Genomic DNA, 25,528 nt, shown 5'->3' with positions numbered 1-25,528 from the left:
CACACTTGCTGTGCTTCATACTCCTGGGGAAGCCCAGACCCACACACACACGCTGCAGCATTTTCCTGTTGCCACGAATCTCCTCCTGGCTTCTCCCTCTCTAGCCTTTGCAAATCTTGAGCCACTCTGCTCCAGACCCACCTCTAGCACCCTTGCTCCCTCTCCTCTGGTCCACTGCCTTTATGCTCCCCAGCTACTCAGTCTCCTTGTAGATCCTCAGCCTCAATCACTGTTGCCTTCCACTGCGCTGCTCCTGCACCTGATTTGGGGGCACTTCGGGAAGATAACAACCCACAGACTCAGTGCTGGACTCGGCTGGGGTCCAGGTGGAGGCGTCAGTAGGCTCAGTGTCCTCCCCCACTCTCTGTGATAGCTTGTCACCCTGTGGGGCCCCGCCTCCAGCTGCTCTGAGAAACAGGAGGCATCAGGCATGATCTTGTATCACTTCATGCCCCACGCCTACGGGTGTCTCCATATCTGTGCCCCCTTCTTTCTTGTCTTCACCTTCTCCTCTACTTCTGTAAATGTTGCCAGGGCTCTCTCATCCCAGCCAAACACTGCAATATCCTGGCTCGCTCTGGCTGCCCTACCATCTCTCTCTTGCTCTCTTTACAGCCTCGCCCTCTGAAAGGGGCCAGTCTCTGCTCTGATTCTGCTTCTTCGCCTCCCTGCAGCCTCCCTTCACCCCCATTAATCTTCTGGGACCACCCTTCTGAAGTCACTGACTTCCCGATCCTAAATCCATTCATTTTTCTCGCCTTCTGCATCCCAGTATGGAGTTGAGTCTGTCTCCAGACTGATTTTCAAGTTCACTTTTTCCTTTCCATCCCAATCACTGTTTTTCATGTCCTGGTGAACTTCTTCCTGAAATATCAAAATACCTTCCTAACTGGTCTTGCATTGTGGGTTGTGCTCAGCAACTTGACCCCTGACATGGCAGGTGCTCAAGACCATGAAGCAACAGCAGATGAAGGAGTGGGCAGGTGGGTAGCAGGCTGTGTCCCTGTGCATTTGTGGGCTTTCAGATACCATGCGTGTGAAGGACTTTGGCCTGACAGTTTCTGATCTGATCCTCTTTTTCTCTTTCTTTCTTTCTTTTTTTTTTTTTTTTTTTTTTTGCTTCTTTTGATCAGGATTTTTTTTTTTAATTTTTTTTTTAACGTTTTTTATTTATTTTTGGGACAGAGAGAGACAGAGCATGAACGGGGGAGGGGCAGAGAGAGAGGGAGACACAGAATCAGAAACAGGCTCCAGGCTCTGAGCCATCAGCCCAGAGCCTGATGCGGGGCTCGAACTCACGGACCGCGAGATCGTGACCTGGCTGAAGTCGGACGCTTAACCGACTGCGCCACCCAGGCGCGCCCAGGATTTTTTTTTTTTAATGTTCATTTATTGTTGAGAGAGAGCGTGAGTAGGGGAGGTTCGCGGGGGTTGGGCAGAGGATCCCTAGCATCCCTGATGCGGGGCTTGAACCCACAAACCGTGAGAGCGTGACCTGAACTGAAGTCACATACTCCACTGACAGAGCCACCCGGGCGCACCTAGATGAGGAGTTTTAAATCTGGGAAGGCCAAGTGTACTAAAGGGACAGGGAACAGGTTTCTCAGCCATAAATGACAGGACACACCTTTTTCTCACTCTTTCTCTTCGGTGACACCAGATATTTGTTTCAGGAATTTTCCCCCAGGAGTCAAGAACCTTTGGGGATTTGGGGGACTGATGCTAATGATCCAGTTTGCTTATCCTTTTAGACCTGTACCCGCAGTATTGATTTGGCCCCACGCCCCAGCTGTCAGCAAGCATTGGTTTCCAGTTTTCCTCTTATCTGGGGAACCTGGGGGTCAGCTCCTTTGAACTGCTTTTCTGTGACCAGTGCCCCTGCCCCCACTCTGGCTGGCTCTGCAGTGCCACACGCTCCCTTCCCCCCAGCACCACCACGCAGCTGCAGTTCTGGCCTTTTATGGTTTCGTTTCTCATTCTCCCGGGCCGGCCAGTGCTGACAGGGCCGTTGGCGTGGCTGCCCGCCAGCTGGCAGGAGCAGCAAGTTAAATGCCGTCCTGGGAGGGGAATGGAATGGAGGGGAACGGGCTTTCTGTCTGCCTCCCCCTCGCAGAGCTAAGAATAGAATTGCCCAATAAAAGGAGCACTCGCATTGATGGATCCAGCAAAGCAACATTCATTCAGAGCTCATGGATTTAGAATTAGTCAAAGTAAACCTGGATTAGGCCCAGATTTACCTGCGTGTCTCTAGGGACATCTGTGTATTATCTGATCAGGGCTTATTAAGTAGATGTCAAATATAAATGAGATGAAACAGGAATCATTCAGCCTACTCAGCGCAGTTTCAAGCACTTTGGAGGCATCCATTTGCGGGCCAGCTAAATCAGGCCTATTGAACACAACTGCTACTTGTTAGCAGTAAACTTCTGCAGGTCCCTTAAAATGCCATCTGCTTTTCATATAGTCTATGACTCCTTTTTTTTAAAAATTTTTTCAATGTTTATTTATTTTTGAGAGAGTGGGCAGGGGGGAAGAGGCAGAGAGAGAGGGAGACACAGAATCCGATGCAGGCTCCAGGCTCTGAGCTGTCAGCACAGAGCTCAACGCTGGGCTCGAACTCACAAACTACGAGATCATGACCTGAGCCCAAGTTGGATTCTTAACCGTCTGAGCCACCCAGGTGCCCCATGACTCCTATTTTTAAAATGATAATAAAAAGTAGCCTTACCCTCAGGTAGTTTCAATGAGTGATGTTTAACTAATGGAAAGGTTTATATTTTAAAAGGCAGCACCGGAGTGTGTGGAGCTGGGAGGGACTGTGCAGACATCTGCCCCTCCAGCTCTACCTCAGGGGGGTGAGAGAGGGGCCCCCGAGAGAGCCCCTAACCCAGATGCATTCCTTCCTGTAACTTGTCCGGCCTGGGAAAAAAACATCACTTCGCCTATCTTTAAAGGAGAAAAACAAAGTAGAGAGAGTCTCCAAATACCCAGTAATCCCCCAAAACTACCAGAGCTTGGAACTTGCAAGGTTTTTAAAGACAGGAGATTTCCCTTTGTAATGTTTGGCATGGGTTTAAGCAAGATGCTTCTTGATCATATGCTGCCTGATGGCCTGTAGAATAACAGGCCCCTGGAACAAGAGTCTGGAGATTTTTTTGGAGTCTCCTTTTGGCTCTGCCACCGGCTAGCTGGGTATTCTGGGTAAGCAAAGTACCTTGGCCTTCAAGGGCTGGATGATCCAGGTCGATGCCTCCGAGGGGTCACATCCCCTGCCCTTGTCTATAAGCTGCAGGCGGCTGCTGAGGTGCAGTGAAGGGAGGTCCAGGTGGGGTTAGGCCACAGAGCACCTTCAGACACACAGGTGCACGGAGACTGCCAGGGCAGCTGCTCCCTTGAGAAGTAGTGGAGAGGAGATCCTCTATTTTCCCAGGACTGAACAGAAAATCCTGAAGCTGGTGCCATCTGAGATTCTTCCCTTAGACTCAGCATTTCCCATTCTGTTAGTCAAGTCTCCAGGGAGCCATGGGAGAATTCCAAGGCAGCGTAGAGCTTAGGGTTCTAGACACTGAGCCCGCCTTGCCTTTACCAGGCCATGCCCAGGGTCCCCCTCCCAACCCGAGTGTGTCTGTGTGCTTAGTGTGGAAGGGAGGCTCACGGGCATTCTGTTCTGAGGACGTCCCTCTTGTCCCAAGCGTTTTCCTCCCTGGCTAGTCCAGCCTCTGTGTGAGGCTGTCAGTTGGAAAGAACAGAGGGCATCAGGCACAGCCCATGGCCCTAAGGGCAGGCGTGAGGGTGGGCGCTTCCATTCTCCGACCACTTCAGACTTGTGAGTCTTTTCTGAACCCCTCAATTTGGAATCAGATTCCTTGAAAGCATTGAAGTTTCACTTGGAATTAAAGCTCCCCCCACCAATTTCACATCTTCTCTTGTGCTGCAGGAGGTGAATGTATATCATTTGTCCATTTTTCTCATCCTTTCAGCCAAGAAACATCTGGAACAGGGTAGGGTACAAATAGTACCTCTTCTGCAATACCCATTTCTCAACATTTTCTTTCCTTAACCAAAGCAGAAGGGAGAAAAATCAGTCAGTGGAGTGTGTCTGCATTTGTTGTATAAACCTACATGGCTCGAAACGTGTCCAATCAGATGTTTTCCAGGCAGACTTCTTTGGGGGAAGCAGTGAGTCTGTCTTTCATCCCTCTTTGGGCTTTTTTACTTCCTTCACTGGGTCTTGAGAGGACTTGAACCACTTGCCTCTACAAGAGTTTAAAGTAATAAACATCTTAGCCAACACCAGAAATATTTCTAAAAAGGCCAATACATCTTTCAGAACAAATGGTTTTTCTAAGAGAACACTTTAAACAACCAGTGAAAGCGGCTCCATCACAGGTGGCCTCCAGAGGGACTGCCAACGGTGGAAAGTAGCCCTGTCACAATCCGAGTCCTTCCAGGCGAGGTCCAGGCTGGGGTTGCAAGGCAGTGAATGGCTTCCAGGCCATGGAAGCTGTGGGGCCTGGGGGGGGGGGGGGGGTGAGAATGTACATGTATGTGTGTGGATGTGTATACACACACACATACACACGTCAACAGGTTTTTTTCTTCGCTATATGCGTAGAGTCATTTGCAGAAATTCTCTTTGGCCTTCCTGCCTTGCTGAAAGGAGGGAGAGTAGGAGTCAAGGACTTTACCTGGGTTTGCTTACTTGCTGTTTACAAAACCCCTAAAAGGTAGATACATATTAGCACCATCTTCCAAATAAAAAAGACCAACTAGGAGTTTGGAAACTTGGAAGTTAAGGAATTCGCTTGAGTTTACATAGCTTGTAAAATCACATAGCATGACAAGCATGGTTTTAATTGCTAGTTTGGGGAACTCTACACTTCAAACTGCCTTGAGCAAGGTGGGGGGTGGAGGTTACTGAATACTCCTATCTGTAGCTAAATCAACCACCTGTAAAAACTAAGTCTGAAAAATAGAATTTTGTTCAGATGAGCAACTGACAAGATCAGCAAAACTCGAGAACCCCATCAAAATATTGGCTACCGTGATTTGCCTTGAAGCTGGCAGCATTACTGGTCTGAATGGGAAGGCAGCCAGCCGAAGGGGCCGCTGCTAGCTTGTGTCCTCTGCTCTTTACCCAGCCCGCAGTCAGGGATGGTTGTGATTTGCTACTGCGGTTTGGTTTTGAAATTCTTTACCTCATTTCATACTGGCCCTATGAGGATACAAGAGGTAGGGTGCGAGTAACTTTTTATGGATTATAAAATTAGAAATAAACTCCTACAATAATGGTAGTGATGGCTCTTAAAGCCAGCCACTTTTCCAGGAACTCCTCACAACAACCTTGTGATCCAAGTGCTATTATTATCTACGTTGCTTACAGATAAGGAAACTGAGGCACAGAGAACTGAACAAGTAGTGAATGTAGACAGGGCTGTGGTCAAACCCAGATCCGTCTGACTTCAGAGCTTACTGTGCTACACTGTCTGTCAGGGGGGCAGATGTTTCCCAAGTCCCAGAGAAAGTGGAGACTGACCCTAGTTATGTCGCAGGCCACTGGCCTAGGGCCTGACGGAGACACACACACACTCTGAATTCTCTCTCAAAACATATTTTTTTTTTTTTCTCAAAACATATTTTTGATGGGAAGCAGTCCACGCCTTCTGGGCAGCTTCCTAGATCTGTTTACTCAAAGAAATATGTTTATGACTGAGGCAGAGTACAGGAAATCATGACTTGTAGACTGGAAAACTAGCCAAAAAAGGAGGGTTATTTTTCCAGCAAGTAGGTTTTCATGCGGCTTTTCGTGTAGGTGTGTTTTTACATAGGTGTGATTGTGTAGATGAGGTCAGGAAAGCCAGGACCAGGGCTGGCAGCTGGGGATCTACAGGCTTCTCCCCCAAGACAAAGCTAATTCAGGACTGTTCTTTCTGTGCAATTCTTCTCCCCCCCCCCCCCCCCCCCGCCCCGTAATCCTGAAGGCTTGTGTGATGTTGTGCTTCTCTGTCCCCAGACAAGCCAGACCCCCCGGCCGGTACACCGTGCGCCTCTGACATCCGGAGCTCCTCGTTGACCCTGTCCTGGTATGGCTCCTCATATGATGGGGGCAGTGCCGTGCAGTCCTACAGCGTCGAAATCTGGGACTCAGTGGACAAAACGTGGAAGGAACTAGCCACATGCCGCAGCACCTCTTTTAACGTCCAGGACCTGCTGCCAGACCGAGAGTATAAGTTCCGTGTGCGTGCAGTCAACGTGTACGGAACCAGTGAGCCGAGCCAGGAGTCTGAACTCACAGCAGTGGGAGAGAAACCAGAGGGTAGGCTATCTTCTGCTTTATCACTGGCTTGAAGTAAGTTTGTGTGACTTACCTTGTGCCTGTAGAAACCTGTACTGAGAGGGGTACTGAGAACTGAAAGACATCAATGATGGCTGGCAGAGTCTTTGGGGATCTTGATTTCCAGGGTTGTGATGCTGATCCATCCTTTAGAAGTACCTTTGACCTTCAAAACACATTGAGCCAGCAGTTTTGGTACACTGCCACCAGGGGGTAATAGTGTGTTAATCAGGAGCAAAGACCTGGAAGGTGGGAGTTCAGATGGGCCTGAAGTTTCAGCTTCCCCCTGCACCCGCCCCCCTCCTTGTCTTGCACTGTCTACTCAGTGCCAGGTTCTAGGGACACAAAGACAAATTAGACAAGGGGCTTAAAATCTTAACTAGGAGCACAGCTGTGTAGACAGTAGCTATAATGAGAGGGGATACATGAGATTATAGTGATGTAAACAAAGGAGACACAGCAGAAAGCATGATTGAGTTTGCCATGCAGGTTGAATAAGGCTTCCTAGAAGAGTTGACACATATGCTGAGTCTTGGAAAAAGGAACGGGCTTCCAAAAGGCAGGGAAATAGGGAGAGGCATTCCTCCCAGAGAAAGCAGCATGTCCAAAGGTGCAAAGTGATGGACATGCATGGCATTTTGAGGAGCTTGTGTGTGGCCAGGGCATATGCTGTGCAAGACAGAACAGAAGAAGGCAACCCTGAAGGGGCAGTTCAGGTGAAATTGAGAAGTTGATCAAAGATTCCAGGCAGGGGATTGATATGATCACATCTGGTTTTATTTATTTATTTATTTATTTTTTAAGTTTGAGAGAGAGAGAGCATGCATGCGCAGGAGAGGGGCAGAGAGAGAGGAGAGAGAGAATCCCAAGCAGACTGCATGCTGTCAGTGCAGAGCCCAACGTGGGGCTCAACCTCACAAACTGCAAGATCGTGACCTGAGCCAAAGTCAAAGGTCAGACACTTAACCAACTGAGCCACCCAGGCGCCCCACATCTGTTTTTTTAGAAAGAGAATTAGAGAAAGAGTAGAGTTTTGCTATTCAAAGTATGGTCTAGACCAGAGTCTTGGGATCCTGGGATTTGCTGGAAATGCAGACCCTTCGCCCCTCCATTCCTCTGGTCCCTTCTGAACCTTCATTTCAACATGATCCACCCCCATGGATTCAGATGTGTGTGACAGTTTGGGAAGTACCCAAGTGGAAGTGGGGGGGGGGGTGACATTGGAGTCAGCGAGCTACCAGTTGGGCTTCTGTGGTGCATTCCAGGTGAGGGATAGGTAAGGGCATGAACTAAACCCTCAACAGGTAGAACTGACTATTCTCAATGACTTTTTGGGTAGAAGTGAAGGAAAAATGAGAAGAGTTCAGGATGACTTCCAGTTCCTGGCTTGGGTAACTGAATACAAATTTAAGAGGCATTTATTATCATAGTTCTTGGTGGCTAACATATATCAAGCACTTGCTATATGCTAACAGTGTGTTGAGCACTTTACATGCATCATTTTATGCATCTAACTCACTGAAGTAGATAGTTACTACCCCCGTTTTACAGATAGGAGAAATGAGGTTTACAGGGATGAAGCAACTTGCCCAAGATCCCAAAGCATGTAATGTAAATGGTAAGCTGTCTGACCTGAAGCCTGTAGTACTTTGGTTAAACTGAAGGAGGAGGTCCGGCTGCCTCCCAGGGACTTAGACGTTAGGCAGCCAGGAGTCCTGGAGAAGATGCGAGTTCTGGTCTCAGTCCCGTGCCGATGAGGTGTCTGAGGGATATCCAGGCGTCTTCAGACTACTGACTGGCTGAATCTAGAGCTCAGGAGAAGGGTTTATGTCAGAACTACAGATGTGGGGGTTTCGCTATATATATTTAATTGATTATTGAAGCCATGGGCTCAATGAAGTCACTGAGAGTGGTAGAGAAAGTCAATGCAGATACCGAGATGAAGAATCCTGCAAGGCCAGAAGGAAGGATGAGGCAGAGAGAAGCAGAAGCTGGAGCCGCGTTGAAGAAACACAGATTGCAGAGAGGGCTCCGCGAACAGCAGCAGTGCTAAATACAGAAAGAGATGAGGACTCAGGGATTTATCCCTTTGATATTCAGCGATCTTTGAGAGGAAAGTCCAAAGCGTTTCCACAGGGTGGAAAATGGTTGCCCTGGGGTTAAGGAATAAGTGGGAGAAGAGAGGCCAGGACTGTGGAATATTATTTCAGAAAGTTCAATGGGAAAAGAAGAAAAGAGTGCCGTGAGTTAAAGGTGGAGAAGAGGTGGGGGGCAGGGAGGAGGGTGGAGGGACACCAAGGGAAAGGGCACTGGGAGAGGGAGAGCTTAAGGGTGTGAGGCTTAGAGAAGAGGGGAGAGTGAAGGACAGGGAGCTGGACGGGGCCAGTCTGAAGTCCCCACGCGATCAGAGGCATCACGAATATGGAACTGCCATTATAGTTTGATGCCCCTCTTTAGTGAAAATATTAGATATAAAATAGACATGAACTCTTTACTTTTATATTATTATTTTTTTAATGTTTTATTTATTTTTTAAGAGAGAGAGAGAGAGAGAGAACGAGCGGGGAAGGGGCAGAGAGAGAGGGAGACACAGAATCCACGAAACAGCCTCCAGGCTCTGAGTTGTCAGCACAGAGCCCAACGTGGGGCTCGAACCCATGAACCACGAGATCATGACCTGAGCTGAAGTTGGACACTCAACCGACTGAGCCACCCAGGTGCCCCATTTTACTTTCATATTAAAAGAGGGCTCCAAAAAGAAATTTGGAGGATGCCAGTGGAAAACACTCCAAATTTACAAGATTGCCAGTGCAGCCCTATCTTGGGGGCCTTTACCCCTGAGCTCTGGGACATGGGAGCCACAGGGGCATGGATCCTGGCCCCCAGGATGGGCCTGCTGAGCCTCCGGGCAGCTGTCCTGGGGCTCCTGCCCACTAGCTGCTCACAAATGTCTGCTGAGGGAAGCGGGGTAACAAAACTGCCATCTGCCGCCCTTTGACCTTCTTTGTGGGGAGCAGGCAGGTTAGCGTAGGGGTGCCAGGACAGGCATTCAGTTTTATGTTTGTAGCATATTGCTTTGTTCGAGAACACTCCCTACCTCTTGAAAAGTGACAAGGGAAGAGACAGCATTGCAGTGAGATGTTCCCTAGATGGAAAGGAAAGTGTCCAGGGCCCCTATGGCAGACACCAGGAGAAATGGTAGAATCCCCGATGAAGCCCATGCAGAGGACAGAGGCCCTCAGAGCTGCAAGGTGTGGCTCCCAGGAGGCCAGGACAGCAGCTCCCAGGCCTGTGGGGAGAGTGTGTGGGGACAAGGGCGAGGACCACCAGGCTCTGGGCAGGTGGCCTTTCCCTTCTTCCCCTACAGCCAGCCAAATCCCACTGTGGTCCTCAGTTCTCCCCCTAGGGCCCCTCCTGGCTGAGAGCAGACAAAAGGAAATGCAAAAATAGCCTGCAAGCCAGAGGAGGGGTCCAGGCCACCCAGGGCTTCCAGACTGGATGCTGCTCCCACCTCTCAGGGCCAGCTGGATGGCTGGGGTGGGGGTGGGGGGATGGGGGGGCGGAGGACAGAACAGTTGCCAAGCATTAGGCCTGAGGGGCAGAGGGTGGAGGGGGTGGGAGGGCGGGGTGTAGGGATGTTCCGAGTGAAGACCTCTGTGCACTGGTCAGATGCTTTTAGTTATAACCTGGGTAGGTCATCTCTGTCCACCTTAAAAGGGAAATGACTCTCAGAGAAGTGTGGTGTGTGTGCACACGTGTGTGCGTGTAGAGGAGGGATGGGAAAGGTGGTCATGGCACCTCCTCTCTAGGGAGCCTGTGGGGTACGGTGGTCATCATAACAGCAGGGCTACTGAACCCTCCCTTCACTAAGTGCAGCTTATGTGGGCTCTTGCCTTCCCCACTGCCACCAGTACTCCTCCTGCCTCTGCCTTAGCAGCCTGGGTTTTCTGCTTCATCCTGACCTCTCCATTCCGTCCCTGCTAAGCGCCTGACCCTCACGCTACATTCACTCACACAGTGCTCTGCACTCCTCTGCACGCCTCCTGTGTTCTGGCACTATTCCAGGTGGTACAGGACAAAGCACAGGTGTCCCCACCCAGCTTCAGTGGCCTTCTTAATCAGAGCCGCCCCTCAGACTAGAATCCCCAACCCAGCCAGCTCCCCTCCCTGTCTCCCCAAACCTGGGTAAGCAGAAGCACCGCCCCCAAGACAGCATTCTCTCCCATCCCAGCCAGGCCTTCATCTCTGCCCCACCCTATCTATCCATACTGTAAGTCTTAAATCCACTCTGTCCTTGCTCCTGATCCTAATTTGTTCTAGAACATATAGTTGTTAGCAAAACAGCTGTGAGAAAGGCTTCTTGCAGAGTTGGGGCTTCCTTGCAAGGCTGAGGGCAATTAGAGATGTAGAGCCCCTGAGGGCCAGAGATGAGCCAAATAGCGCTGCTCACCCAGTCGGGGCTATAGACGCCTCTCTGGGGCTGGGGTGCCCTCTAGTGCGCACCAGGTGTGTGACGGCCCTCAGCCATGGACAGCTCAGTCCAAGGGACTCCCTAGAGGCCTGCCACGTGAGGGTCCCCAGTGCTCATCTGGTCTTGTCTCAGACACTACTCCAGGGATATGAGACTCATCTATTTGCAGAAATATCTCAGAACCATCTTCCAAATAGTTCTTGTGCTTAGCTCTTGGATCTCATAGCTCTTTCTGAATAGTTTCTAAATGTCTTGTTGAGGTTCCTCCAGCCGCAGCTCCTTCTGTGGTGGAGAGATGGAAACCGAGTGGCTCACCTCTGCTGTACTACAGACCTTTGTAACTGAACTTGGCTAATTGAACCGTGGCCTTTCCCCACCTCCTATCCTGCCCCTCTCCTTGTGGCCGCTTCCCCCTCCAAGCAGAATGGAGGCAGAGTGAGAAGGAAAAGGAAGAAGGGAAATATCTCAGCCAGGAGTCTTGGCCTGTTTCAAACAGAGGAAGATTTGTGTGGTAGCAGTGAGCCAGGAAATAAGGTCGTGAATTCCCTGAGAATGGCCTAGGTCCCCACAACCATAGCATCAGGAGAACATTCTGCATCTTAATTGCCAAGGGAAAATAAGGCAGAGGTGAAGGGCAGGTGTGGTGTTTGTGGTGCGAGCAAGAAGGCCAGCTGTGTAATCTCTAACTGGTGTCTGAGACACTGGGAGAGGCCAGTTCTAGAACTGCATGCCCTCTCCAGGGCCATCTGGAAGATGCCCCTGGTGCCAGGCCATTGGAAAGCCCCTTATGGGCTCACAGCACGGCTGATGCTCCTTCACTAGGGAAGTACAGACAGCTCCTCCTAAAGATGCCAGGCCAGGGAAGTCTGCCTTCTCCTTCCTCCCTCATCCTGCTGTCCACTGCACACCCCGGTGAGTGGCATGGGAACAGGTGAAGCCACTCTCTCAGACAGGAGCACCATGGACCGGTACGCTGGGCCTCCCTGACAGTAAATGTTGTTATCATTGTTAGTATTTTATCTCCAAGGCCCAGCCAGTGACAGCATCCTTCGTCATTGACTTGAACCCCTTGCTTCCCTTACAGCCCTGTCTGAAGTGCCATTGTTGAACTGACCTAAACGTCTGTTAAACCTATTTAGTATCCTTATGGTACATCTCGAGATGTGAGTTCCATATGCCTACCGCCTTCCTCCTATGTGAGGCATAACACTAAATTGTTCTCTCCAGTTATAGTACTTATTAGTTGGTAAAAGTCTATAACCTTAATCTTACCCTTGGCCATTGTGATTTTTTTTAAATCATAGCTGCTACAGACATTTTTCCCTAACCAGAGAGGCCTAACCATTTCTGACCATCTTCACACGGCAGCTCTTTCAGTGGCTTTCCATACCTCTCCAGCCCCAGGGCAACTTCCTAAGTGCTGAAAGCCCTGGTTCCAGGAGCAGATGGCCCCAGGCTCTGCTGAGAGCAGAGGAATAATACCTGCTTGTGGCCAGTGCATTCCCCGCACCCCGATCCAGACCCCCGACCCGTGACAGCATTCTGTTGGCCAGAGCAGTAAGTTGAGGGACGGGGCTCCCACACTTGGGTTCTCACTAGATGCCCTGGGGCTTGTCCGCCCCAGAAGGCTGAATGATTCCATTCTCTCTGAAATGTGACTCCATCATGCCTTCCAGGTGTTGTTCCCAGATGTGTTCTGATCATCTATGAACTGACACGGTCATTCTCCACTCTCAAATATGCAAGTTAGAAGACTTGGCCAGTCAGACTCCTGTCCTGGCGCTATCTGTGAAACCCCACCATGGATCTGAGGGTTCCCATCTATCTTATTACTAAATGTTTCCGGGGCATTTTCCTCCCTGCGACAGACTATTCTTCTCCGTCTCACTTCTGTTTAGTTGTTTAAAGCTAAGCTTCATCAACAGCATTGTAAGGACCCTAAACACATCACAGCTCCTGGGGGATTCACCCACATGCTGTCCCCTGTCACACACTCTGTCCCCCCAAGTCTTTCTCTCTCTCTCTCTCTCTCTCTCTCTCTCTCTCTCTCTCTCACACACACACACACACACACACACACACACACACACACACACTTGCACTGGTAAAATCTCTGTCCTCCTTCTCCAACTTTTCTTAGGTCTTTGTTCTGTCTCAGGAAACCAACATTGGCTCCCTCTGCCAGTGGACCACAGCCCACATCATGACTGAGGAGCATAAAGCATGTCACAGAACATGGCATCCAGAGCTAGCCAAGGACCCTAGAAATCACCTATAAGTACAACTCCCTTCTTTTACAGATGAGGACACTGGGGCCCAGAAAGGGAAAGGTACTTGGCCAAGGTCAAGAAGCCATAGTGGCCTGATAGGGACAAACCTATGCCAAAGGAACGCCTGCAGCTCTGAAGTGGATGTGTTTGGTGGGCACCTGCCTGTCCCCTCACGCCCCCTCCCCACCCTGCCATTCTCGTCTGATACATCCATATGAGCAGCCAGTATGTACTGCTTATGTCCCTTCTCGCCCTACCTCTTAACACCTGCTGGTTTCACTGTGTGACCTCACCCACCTCCCTGTTGTGTTCCAGCATTTCCTTTAAGACCCAACTCGAGGGCTCCTTCTTCCCAGAATAATTGCTCTGACTTTATAATTGCCTCATTTCATGTCAACTTCCTACATATGTATATGTATATTTGTACTTTGATATCATGTGCTTGATTATAGAACACTTGTAGTGGATATTTCTAGGATATGTGGTTTCGCCTCCCCACTAAATTGTGAGCCCCAAGAAAGGAGAGATCATGCCTTCTGTGTATTTTGGTTGTATGCCCACAATACCTGGCAAGATACCTGGTCCAGGGCTGGAATCCCACGTACCATTAACCATCAAATGGATAAATAGATTTGACACTAGGAGCAGTTTATGTTGCTGACTTTCAAGCGAGAGCAGAAAGGGGCTGTCACAGTCATGTGTGGGTTCTGAAAGTTGGAGCCTGGGAGCTCTGTGAAGAAGGCTGTGTCCAGGGGACCACGAGGTCACAGAGGAAGGGATGGAAGCAAGAGCCGGGGGGGAAGCTGCTCGGTGGGGTGAGGAAGCCAGGGCCTTCTGGTGTGTCCGTGTGTCCATGGCCCGGCTGCAGAGCAGACTGACCCACCGCCTAGCCGTGCCCACAGCTCTGGGCTTGGTGGTCTTGGGCGTGGGAAGGCTGAGGTGTGATGAAGGCCCCAGCATGTTTCACTCTCAGTGCGTCTTCAGTACTAATCACTGTGTCCTCTGTGTCTCTCCCCATCTCCTTCCACCCCCAGAGCCAAAGGACGAAGTGGAGGTGTCAGATGATGGTGAGTGCTTGGCCACCTGTCCTCAGGTAGACTCGAGGCGGGGAGGGGGGCGAGCGAAGAATCGGATGGCTCACACTCACCCCGCCCCACCCTGCAGATGAGAAGGAACCTGAGGTCGACTACCGGACGGTGATTGTCAATACTGAACACAAAGTGTCTGACTTCTACGACATCGAAGAGAGACTAGGCTCGTAAGTGGTGCAGGAAGTGCCTTTGGGGCCCCCAGAGTGGGGGTGGCGCAGATCCCATCATTAAATTCCGTGCCTTGTCTTCCCATCTTTTCCTGGGTTCTGCCAGCTTCCCACGCTGAGGCCCCCTGCAGAAGCAGGAGGTGCTGACCTGGGTCAGCACCCCAAGAGGGCAACCTCAGCCAGGGCGCTCTTAGGAGCTTCTTGTGCAACCGACTCAACTCCATGAGAGGCTTGAGCAAGCCCTGCCTTTCCTGTGCGTTACTCCAACCAGGCTGATAAGGTGACTGGGTCTGGGTCAGACTGTCCGAGGCTACCTTCCATGTCATCTGCAGGAGTCAGTCAAGCCTGACCAGTCTCACTGTTCAGCAACCGTAGCTTTAATGCATCCATAAAATGCACACCGCTGAAAGGCACAGCTGCTCACTCTATGAATCTGGCCCACACTATTAGCTCTGGCTCTCCCCTGGAGTGTGGAGACCCCAACCCTGAGCCCTCGTCACAGCCACACCGTCCCCTCCAGCAGCAGCACCCAGGGCCGACTGTCTCCTGCTAACTATCCCTATAGGAGCAGGATGGAAGAAAAGGAGACGGGGCTCAGGTTTGATTTCTAGCAAGTTCCTGGGGAAGACAGGAGTGACACCAGCCTCAACAGTTCTGCACAAGGAGCCCGCTCTGTCGGGAGGAGCTGTGTCAGAGGAATACCTCACTCTCCTCCCCTGCAGTGGACGGCAGGGGCCTTCCTGGGCCGTGTCCAGGGGACCAGTGCTGAGCAGTGGAGCAGGAGGAAAGCAGCCACTCGGAAGTTCTCTGTAGTTGGGGAGGACTGTCTCCACCCAACTTCATGGGTCTGTCTTCGGGGAAGGGGAGAGAAGCCCACCAGCCAGGGTGGAAGCCTCAGCCCAAGGAAGTTATGGCCCTGAAAGAACAGCAAATCTGGGCAGTGTTTGGGCAGGGATGCGGGGCCAGGCACAGGCTGGGGTGACAGGTGAGGGAGAGGAGGTTTGTCTGTGTTAGAGGAACCCTTCATGATCCAGAGCAGGGACCGGCAGACTTTTCTATAAAGGGCCAGATAATGGGTAGCTTAGGTTTTGTGGGCCATATGCTCTCTGTTGCAGCTACCACTCTGCCACTGAAGCACAAAAGTGGCCGTAGACAGTGTGCGCACCAATGGGTGTGGCTGCATCCCAATAAAATTTTATTTCTAAAAAGAGGTGGGCTAGATTTGTCCCACAGGCCACCATTTGTCAGCCCCAATTTAGTGGAAAGCTTGGCTAAATTTGCCTTTCCTCTCCTCCTCCTTTCATTTCCAGTGGGAAATTTGGACAGGTCTTTCGACTTGTAGAAAAGAAAACTGGAAAAATCTGGGCAGGGAAATTCTTCAAGGCATATTCAGCAAAAGAGAAAGAGAATATCCGGCAGGAGATCAGCATTATGAACTGCCTCCACCACCCCAAGCTGGTCCAGTGTGTGGATGCCTTTGAAGAAAAGGCCAACATCGTCATGGTCCTGGAAATGTGAGTGGTTTGCTGGGGGCCCCTTGTGTGTGCCCACACCCAAACCCCTCTGCCTGGAAATGGAGAGCCCTGCAGGCAGGCCTATGACATGAAGGACACTCCCCAGCCCACGTGGCCGGGTGTCGCCCACTCAGAACAGACGATCTGTGCTCACCTGTGGCCCTAACCCATGACCAGCAGCCCACAGCAACCCTGTTCACTGCCATAACAAATTGGCGGATCTCTGAGGACCCCTGCCCCCTTTTCACCCTCACCTCCCTGTGAAAGGGCCAAGGTTACCTGTAGGCTCCTTTCGTTCAGGGACATTCTCACCTAGAGGTAGCTTTGGAGTGGAAGGGGAGGGACACAGCCACTTCCTGAATGGCCTTCAAAAGAAGAGGGGCCCAGGGCTGGGGGCTCAGGATGCGGGAGCGTAACCCTTGCTCCTGTCCTCCTCCTGTGCCCTGCATGCCCCCATACATGCCTGCTTGTGTTCTCCACTGCTCCCTCAGCAGAGAGTAGTGCTTCCTGGGCTGAGTTGTACATGGGCAGAGGCATGTATCACATGACCTCCCGCCAAGGCTTCCTGGGATCCATGGTTCCTCTAGTCCCCATCCTCCACTTGTCTCACCTCTGAGCCACTGACCATGTGTGTGCACACACCCACACACAGGTGCACATGCACACACACACACACACACACACACACACAAATGCACATATTGTTCTCAATAAGCCAGGTGTCCTCTGCAGAGGTGTCTGTGTTTTTCAGAGTTTCCTTTCCTTTTTCTTTTTAAGTTTATTTATTTATTTTATTTATTTATTTTTTTCAACGTTTATTTATTTTTGGGACAGAGAGACAGAGCATGAACGGGTGAGGGGCAGAGAGAGAGGGAGACACAGAATCGGAAACAGGCTCCAGGCTCTGAGCCATCAGCCCAGAGCCCGACACGGGGCTCGAACTCACGGACCGCAAGATTGTGACTTGGCTGAAGTCGGACGCCCAACCGACTGCGCCACCCAGGCGCCCCTATTTATTTATTTTAGATAGAGAGTAAGAATGAGCAGGTGAGGGGCAGAGAGAGAGGGAGAGAGAGAGAATCCCAAGCAGGCTCCTCACTGCCAGCACGGAGCCCTATAAGGGGCTTGAACTCACAAACTGTGAAATCATAATCTAGCTGAAGTCAAGAGTCAGATGCTTAACCGACTGAGCCACCCAGGCGCCCCTCCTTTCCTTTATTTTTTTAATCAGAATTTGTTAATGTTATACAATCACATTTAAAAAAATGTGAGAAAATACACAATGGAGAGTTCGTTCCAACCCCTGTCCCCCATAGCCCCCACCACTGCCACCAGTAACCATTTTTATTTATTTTATTGTTTGTATCCTTCCAAAGTTTCTTTATGAAAATATAACCATATATTTTTTAAAAATAGTTCCCACCTTTTCACACAAAGCTAACTCATACCCACTATCCTGTGTCTTGCTTCTTTTCATTCAACAATTCACCTTGGTATGAACTGCTGTGAACATACCAGTAGCTGATAGGCCTCCTCGTTCACCCTGCCCGTGGAATTTCCTTCCATGCCTAAACCACAGTTTACTCGAGCAGTCTTCTTTTGAAAGGCGGTTTCACAGTTTCCAGGCCTTTGCTTTTACAAATAAGCAGCGTTTGTAACCTTGTACTTGCATCTTCTCACTCCTGTGTACGTCTGTAGAGTGAATTCCTGGAAGTGTGGGTGTGCTAGATCAAAGGGCATGTGCATCTGAAATCTTTAGAGCTATTGTGAAATAGCCTTCAGCATCCTTGAATTGCTCATCTTGAGCGTCAGGACTCTCTGTCCTTTGGAGGGGGCTCTACCAACACCTTCCTTCCCAGGAAGGGTGAGGCCAGTGAGGCCTCCCCAGGCTTGAGGTGTGACCTTCTCCCCTCTCTCTGTGATGGCTTCGGTGTGTTTCCTTTCGGTTTATGTACATTTGGAAAAGCTATAGTGGGTTAAAAGCATAGAGTCCAAAGTGAGTCCGATAAATCTCCCATCAATCCAACTCTGCCTCTTACCTGTTGTGTGGCCTTGAATAAGTAACTCAGCTTTGCCTATCCTTAGTGTTATTATCTGTACACAGAGGATATAAGCTGCTTTATGAATGATGTGGGGATTAAGTGGAATAATGTATGTCAGGCATTGTGCTGTATAATTGGGACTTAATAGTATGATACATTGACTTTTCCTGTGTCATGGTCTTTTTTATTTTTTCACTTAAAATTATTTTGTGAGCATTTAACATACAACTAGGTGTTGTGGAACAAACCCTACAATTCAGGAGAGCTGGAGTCTGGTCCTGTTACTGCCAAGCTGTGATTTTCTAATTATTAAGTCCTTCCAGCATCTAAACTTCAGCAATTCTGTGGAACTGTAAACGATCCAAAGAAAAGCTGCATTTGTGTCTTAGAATTTGTATCTTACAATCGGTTTTCAGCCCCCGTCTAAGCTTACCTCCCCACTTCCAGGCAAGAGTAGCCCGTGTCTGTGGCCTCACCGATCACAGCCTTACAATAGCCCTGTGGGCTGCAACGTTTCACATTTATTCTAGAACAAGTTGCTGGGTCCAGGCAGTGTGGGCATGCGTGGACATGCGGAGAAATGTCTTATGTTTAGATGTTAAGCCTTGGGCAAGTTTGTGCGAGGGTGCGGGAGTGGGGTAGGAGGCAGCCAAGCCTGGGAGAGGCCGGGCAGCAGCACCAGTGGGCAGAATACCATACTTAGCGTGGAAATGCGAGTTGGCAAGCTGGATGGAAAATGTTGAGAGAAAACGTAAGAAGGCCTCGGCTGGCCTGGCTTTCATCCCTCTTCCCCACGTCTCTCCCAGGGGCAGGAGCAATCTGACACGCACAGATGCCAGATGATTCTTCTGCACTTGGGGTAAAGAGCTTGCCCCTTGATAGGAGCTCAACCAAAGAAGTGGGAGCACATTCACACTCGGTCTGGACTTCTCTTCCAGCTTAAACAGACTCAGCCATGAGAGGGCAAAGGCTAGCTGGCAGAGGGTACCATTTGCTATTCTCCTTGTTTGATGGAGAAACTGAGATGAAGAGAAAGATAATGCCTGGTGATGTAGAAAAGTGAAAATATATTCCAGGGGCCTCTCTGTCAGTTCAGCTGCCTCAGACACAGTGAGAAATCAGAAGTAATGTGTGCCTTCAGCCTTTCTGACCTCTGATCACAGGACAAGCCCCTACCTTTATAGCAGTGTTGCCCAGACATGGAGATTCCCTCAGGCTCCTGGCCTGCAATCTGGGCTTGTCCTTTGGGTGTGCTCGGGACATTCCAAGGGGCAGTGGGACCCTCAGCAGTGAAGCAGAAGTGCGATTTAGACCAAGTCATCCGCCGCCCACCTCACTTTTGTGCTACCATTGGCAAAATTTAGCAAAGAATATTCAGCAAGGAGTAGAGGGTCTGGGTATGGAGTTTGGAGTCCCCTGAAACCCCATACCTTCTGGCTGCCAATGGGGGCTGGCCAAGGTCTACAGTTTGGGGAATGAATTTGATCCCTTGGGATTAGGTAGCCTTGGTAGTAGGTATTCACTCACTGGATCACTGGATCACTGTCCGTTTACTAAGCGCACATTCCCTCTGGCCCAGCCTTGGCCCTTGGGTGGGTGGTTCTTTCCCTCTGTGGGTGGCAGCTTCTTTCCACCCTAACCTTGAGTATTTTGAAGAGAAACCTACACAGAACCATTAATCCTATTTATGTTATCCCTTCCATCCTAGAAAATGGACCACGGAACAGTTTTCAAAATACATTAAGTACATTTGAATAGGTTTGGACCTATTTGAACTTACAATGAATAGGTTACCTCTAGAAATGCAGTAGTAATTACCTCCGTGGCTCAGATTTCCACTACACATTGCCTCAGACATTCCCAAAGACACTGAAAATAATGGTTACTTGCTTTTCCAGAATATTTTAAATTTAAAAGCACACATTTTGGGGCACCTTGTCGGTGCCAGATATGGTCAGGTGTAAATAAAGGTCTAGAGATGAGCCAGACCTTTTCCACACATACTTGTAAACAAGCATAAGCTAAGGCAGACTGGATACAAAAAGCTCAGAGACAAGACTGTGGAAAACCCAGGGAGGGAAAGATCATTTCAAATGGGGAAATCGGGAGTGCTTTCTCAAAGGAATTTCTTGGTGAATTGAATTTCAGCTGCCATCCCAAGGGCAACTATTGGGTAAGCTGGAAGCCAGTATTTCCCAAGCTTGTGTCATCATAAGAATTATCTGGCTAACATCTGGATCCTCCCAAGATTTTCTAAATCAGAATCTACAGGGGAAGATCTTGGGAGTCTGTATTTTCAATAAGGGTCCCAACTGGTTTGGGGGGGGGGGGAGGTAATTAACATTATTGAGCACTTACTATGTGCCAGGCACTCTGCTAAGCACTTTACCTGTATTAATCCACTCAGTCTTCACAGCAACCCTGTGAGGTGGTGCTATTTTTATGTGCATCTTCCAGATGAGGACATTGAGGAACGGAGACAGTAAGGCTCCCAAGAGACCTGGGAATGTAGATTAGAATTTGACTTGGAGCCTTGGTAGAGAGCGATAGAAATGGAAGGCTTTGGTACAAAGGCGCCACCTGCTGGCCACCCAGGGACCTCCTGCTCTGTTGGTTCTAGAGTGTCAGTTCTAGCGTCCCCAGTGGCCACTGGCTCAGCCCTCCCAGGAAGTGTTGGTGATGGAGGCGGTGGTGTGCTAGGCCCCACGCTGCATCCCTGTCTGTCCCTCCAGCAGGGGTCAGTGACAAGATCCACCTGACTCACTACAGGTTGTCAAATGGTAATTAATATGTGCTGAGCTCCTACTGTGTGTCAGGAATGATGCTTTGCAGAAGTTCCTTCATTCCTAACAATTTTATGAGGTAGGAACAGGTAAGGAAACCAGGACTCAGAAAGGTTAAGTAATGTGCCCAAAGTCACACAGCATATAAAAGGCAGGGACAGGATCCACACTCAGCTCTTTCCCTTCTTCATGATGGCTCCCCTTAGAAGAGGAAATGTCCCTTCCCCCTCCCCTGCAAAAAAGAAGAGGGAAGTCCCTTGGAAGAGGACAGGCCCAGAAGGAAGCCTACTCAGCTGTGTTCAGCTGGTGGACCTATAGGCCATTGCAGAACAGCTTACTGATGTCTGGATGCTATAAAATTCACTGGGGAGATGCTTTAAACTTTCTGAGCAGCAAGGAAGGAAGGTGGGTCAGAGGGCTGGGACAGGGGAACAGAAAGGACCCATGCAACTCAGGAGGCAAGGCCATGCCTTTGCCCTGAAGGGCGATGTGCTGGCTGGCTATAGCCTCTGGGCCAGTCCTTAGCAGAAGATGCCCACTGTGAGCTCCAGAAACACCACAGTCAGGATCCAAAGTCTATCCAGACAGGAGGGTATACCATACTTCCAGCCTGGGCAAGGGAACAGGTGTAACAGTTTTACCTGGAGGAAGTAACTGGAACTATAGGCCTGGCCAGAGGAGGCCAACTGATCACAACTGTGAGTGTAATGGGTAACAGCCAGTGAATTTTAGAAAATGTGCCAAGCCTCCTTATTATTGCAGATAATTTTCTGATCCTGGCTATGCAAAACAGATGCTTATGGGTGCCGTGAGTATTTTAAGCTTCAGCTCTTGTAAGAGCGATTCCTTACACACCTGTCGTCATTACACACCCTGGCTGGTGGTTACCCTTTGTGTCGAGGAGATGATGTCTAGATCTCTCAGTTCGTGACCACCTCTGAAACTGCCCAGCCCAGATGCTCCCCTGAATCCCCCAGCAGCTCAGTGGGCACAAACAAGGTCCCCCGAGCAGGGAAACCAGGAGGTCCAGGGCTTCCTCACACAATGGAAACTGGGACCAACATAACAAGGCAGGGGACTGGAACTCAGGAAGCTGCAGAAATGCCAGGCCCCTCTTAACCTAGGTTTTCCTGCCAGTCCCCCTACCATCCTCCCCACCCCATTCCCAGCCTGCTCTTGGCCAGACCCCCTGCCAACCCTGGGCCCCGCAATCCTGTGATCTGACCATCCCTTTTGCTCCCGCAGTGTGTCGGGGGGTGAGCTGTTCGAGCGCATCATTGACGAGGACTTTGAGCTGACGGAGCGGGAATGCATCCAGTACATGAGGCAGATATCGGAGGGGGTGGAGTACATCCACAAGCAGGGCATCGTCCACCTGGACCTCAAGCCTGAGAACATCATGTGTGTCAATAAGACTGGCACCAGAATCAAGCTCATCGACTTTGGTCTGGCCAGAAAGCTGGGTAAGGCCATCCGCCCGTCCTGTTGTCACCCACATGCAGTGGAGGTAGCCGTTTGTGTTCCACACACTGGGCACGAGAGGGAATGCACTGTGTTGGAGTTGAAATCGGAGACCGTGGCGGCTGCTGAGGCTCAGATCCTGCCCCTGTCACTAAATAGACTTGACTGAGAGTCTTAAATTCCTTATCTGTAAAATGGGATAAGAGCCATACCCACCTCATAGAGCTATTAGGGGGTCAAGTGAGTTAATATAGGTTAGGTGATGCAAGCAGTGCCTTGCACATAGTGAGCACTGTGTAGGTGTTAGCTCTTCGTTATTGTTGTGGCTGTTGTCATGGTCCCCTCTTGTAGCTTCCACTCTGGCGCAGCAGCACCTCATTTTGGCAATGGCGCCTGTTCCCATTTGCATCCTACCCTACGGTTTCCAGAGCACTTTCTCATACTTGCATTTGGTTCTCACAGCAACCCTGTGAGAGAAGCAGGGCAGATTTTGAACCCTGGTTTATAGACTAGGAAACTGTAGCTTTGCCCAGCAGGTTCCACCTGGACCGGCCAGGAGAGGTGCTGGGGCTGGAACAAGGACCCCAGACCTAGTTTGGGGTTCTCTGAGGCCTCTCTGCTATTCCTGCCTTGGGAAGGTGGGTGGATGGGAGAAGGTGGTAGGGACCTTCGTACCCAGCCCTGAAGCCATTTCGGTCCGTAACCAGCTGCCTCATACCCTGCCCACATTCTCCCTGCCCGTGTAGCTGTTCAATGTCTCAGCAACAGCCTCCCCCTCTACCTCCTGACCACTTCCCTGTCAACAGGAACCTGAGAGCTGGCACAGACTGGCCTTTCACCACCCTGAGGGGAGCGAGTGCCAGGGCGCCCTGTTACAGAGAGGATACTGAGGGAGCCAGGTTCTGCCAGGCTGTGACTTGCATGGGAATCAGTGCCAATGCTGGGTACGCGAGCCTGCTCTGCTCCACCTGCTGAGGGGCAACAGCTGGTGTACAGGGCCTGCCTTCAGGCAGGAAGCATTCCTAATTTGAATGAATAGGGCACCACTGGCCTCAGGAGCTGGCAGTCAGAGCCCAAGGGACACGATGTGCAGGCTCCCTTGGTGAGAGACGTGGGGATAGTCGTGTCTACCATGGCCTTGAGAACTGGGAAAAGCTAAAATGAGTCAGGAAGGGTTCAGCTGGGAGCTGGAGCAGAGCTTTCAATCTGAAGGCCATTAAATGGTTTGTCTTAGAATATTTGCTATGGGCTCTGTCATGAACAAGGCCAGGTGTGGCCCACAGGCCAGAGGTGTGCCACCCACCCCTTTGTTGATAGATCCCCCAGGAGATGGTATTTATGTGCATCCTATTGGGCATCTCTGGTCCTTTGAGGGGGACCAAGGGGTTAAGGTCTTTCCTGGCTATCCTCCCGTCAGCTCTGGGAGGAGATAGGATGCTATGGGTTGAAAGGGGGGGGGGGGGCAGGAGGGTGTGGCTCAGAGTGGGACCACCTGGCTTTAGGTCCTGACTGCCATGTGAAAAGTGCTAAATCACGCATCTTCCCTGGTTATCCTATTCTTCCTCAGGAACATGAGGGTCATACCTCCCTCAGGGCTGTCGAGAGTATTAAATAGGAAAGTCCTTATAAAACAGGGAGCAGGGTACATAGGACTTAGTGAATGTGAGAGATTATTGCCAAGCACAAGGCACAGTCCCTTCTTCAGGGAACTCATGGAAGAGACAGACACATGGAAACTTGGGGGCAGGGACGAATAGGCCTCCTCTCCCCATCCCACCCCGGTGAGTGTGCAGTTTGTCAGTTTCACTGGTACATTGATGCCTCTGTTTACAAAGAGGCTGAGTGTCTCTCTCCCAGAAAGCAGCTGAGGGCCAGGACTTGTCTGTGTCCCTCCCATGCACACAGATAGCATTTACTTACCACTGGTTGGCTCCTGAATGTTCTGGCAGTTGATCCCTCTCCATCCTGGTTACAGAAAATGCAGGCTCTCTGAAGGTCCTCTTTGGCACCCCAGAGTTTGTGGCACCTGAAGTGATCAACTATGAGCCCATCGGCTATGCCACGGACATGTGGAGCATCGGCGTCATCTGCTACATCCTGTGAGTCTCAGGGCATGTCGGGGAGGGGCAGAGAGCTCCACAGGAGGGCCCCCAGGGTGCCCTGACATTGAAGGGGCCAGGATGGGTCATGGTGGGTAGCCCACCCCAGAGTTAGGAGGGCGGCAGCTCCTATTCCCCTCCCACCAGCCTGCCCGACTCCTGTTTTTCCGAGGAAGTCAGCAGCCCACATCGCACTTCTATAGAAGTGGCTAGCTCTGACACTGAGACCCCATTCTGGGCCCTTGACTGTCCCTAATGCTGGCCAGGCTGGGGCCTTTGGCCAAGAGGATGGAATGTGACTAGTGTAATTTACCCTCACTTGTGTACGTGGGTCCATGGAAGCAGGGAGCCCGGGTGCACATCTCCTGTGGGTGTCATCATTATCTTCAGAAGATAGCACCCCATCCTCATGGCAGGGGGACCCCAACTGCAAGCCTCATCCATGAGCCTATTGTATGGGCCAATTAATAAGCACTTTTGATGGTAGAGCCTTAAGTGGGGTCAACAGACAACAGAAAGCCACACAGAAATTAGAACTGGGAAATCAGGTAGAAAATATGAGGCCATTTCAGTTAACAATGCTGGAGAAAAAGAGGGGAGGCCAGAGCGCCTGGGTGGCTCAGTAGGTTAAGTGTCCTGATTTCAGCTCAGGTCACTATCTCACGGTTCATTCCTAAGATCAAGCCTGCACTGGGCTCCACGCTGACAACCAGAGCCTGCCTGGGATTCTCTCTCTCTCTCTCTCTCTCTCTCTCTCTCTCTCTCTCTCTCTCTCTCTCAAAATAAACTTAAAAAACAAAACAAAACAAAAAAACAAAAAGGGGAGTCCAGTAATGTAGACCAGTGCTTTGTAAACAATAATATGCATGAATCACCTAGGCCTCTCCTTAGATTGCAGGTTCTGGTTCAGAAGGTCTGGGAGACCTACAAACCACATTTCTAACAGGTTCCAGGTCACCAGTGGTACTGATCCAAGGACCACACTTATGAGTAGCAGTCTCTGGAACACACTTTGGCGGGACCTTAGTGATTGAGTCTCTGAAAGCCCGGGCTGCCGATAGTCACGGGCCGCAGAGGCAGCCCCTGATCTCATGTAGCAACACGCAGTAATGGGATGGTCCCTCTGAAGATGCAGATACACATGCATTCATTTTGAAAATAATATTTTTCATTGTTGAAGCAAACAGAAATGTTTATGTTTTCATAGAAAACTGGAGGAAGGCCTAAGAATGCTTTTTTAGACCCCAGTATGATAAATGGCCCTAGGTTATTCTGCACAGCCAGGGTTAGTTAGTA

At 50.3% G+C, this 25,528-nt stretch overlaps 1 protein-coding gene across 8 annotated transcripts in view; it reads left to right on the top strand.

Moving 5' to 3' along the window:
* Nucleotides 1-25,528, top strand: part of MYLK (myosin light chain kinase) — a 279,895-nt gene that overhangs the window by 230,927 nt on the left and 23,440 nt on the right. For all 8 annotated transcript variants that reach the window (XM_040484717.1, XM_040484716.1, XM_040484718.1 and 5 more), the window contains 6 exons: nucleotides 6,014-6,316; nucleotides 14,110-14,142; nucleotides 14,240-14,333; nucleotides 15,644-15,847; nucleotides 21,918-22,135; nucleotides 24,109-24,232. In XM_040484717.1, coding sequence (XP_040340651.1) covers nucleotides 6,014-6,316; nucleotides 14,110-14,142; nucleotides 14,240-14,333; nucleotides 15,644-15,847; nucleotides 21,918-22,135; nucleotides 24,109-24,232 — 976 coding nt within the window. The remainder of the gene's footprint in view (nucleotides 1-6,013; nucleotides 6,317-14,109; nucleotides 14,143-14,239; nucleotides 14,334-15,643; nucleotides 15,848-21,917; nucleotides 22,136-24,108; nucleotides 24,233-25,528) is intronic.

This window comes from Herpailurus yagouaroundi, unplaced genomic scaffold, assembly GCF_014898765.1.
Source record: "Herpailurus yagouaroundi ecotype Mexico unplaced genomic scaffold, PumYag 162, whole genome shotgun sequence".
Classification (NCBI taxonomy): domain Eukaryota; kingdom Metazoa; phylum Chordata; class Mammalia; order Carnivora; family Felidae; genus Herpailurus; species Herpailurus yagouaroundi.
This window is presented reverse-complemented; position numbering and strand designations above follow the sequence as displayed.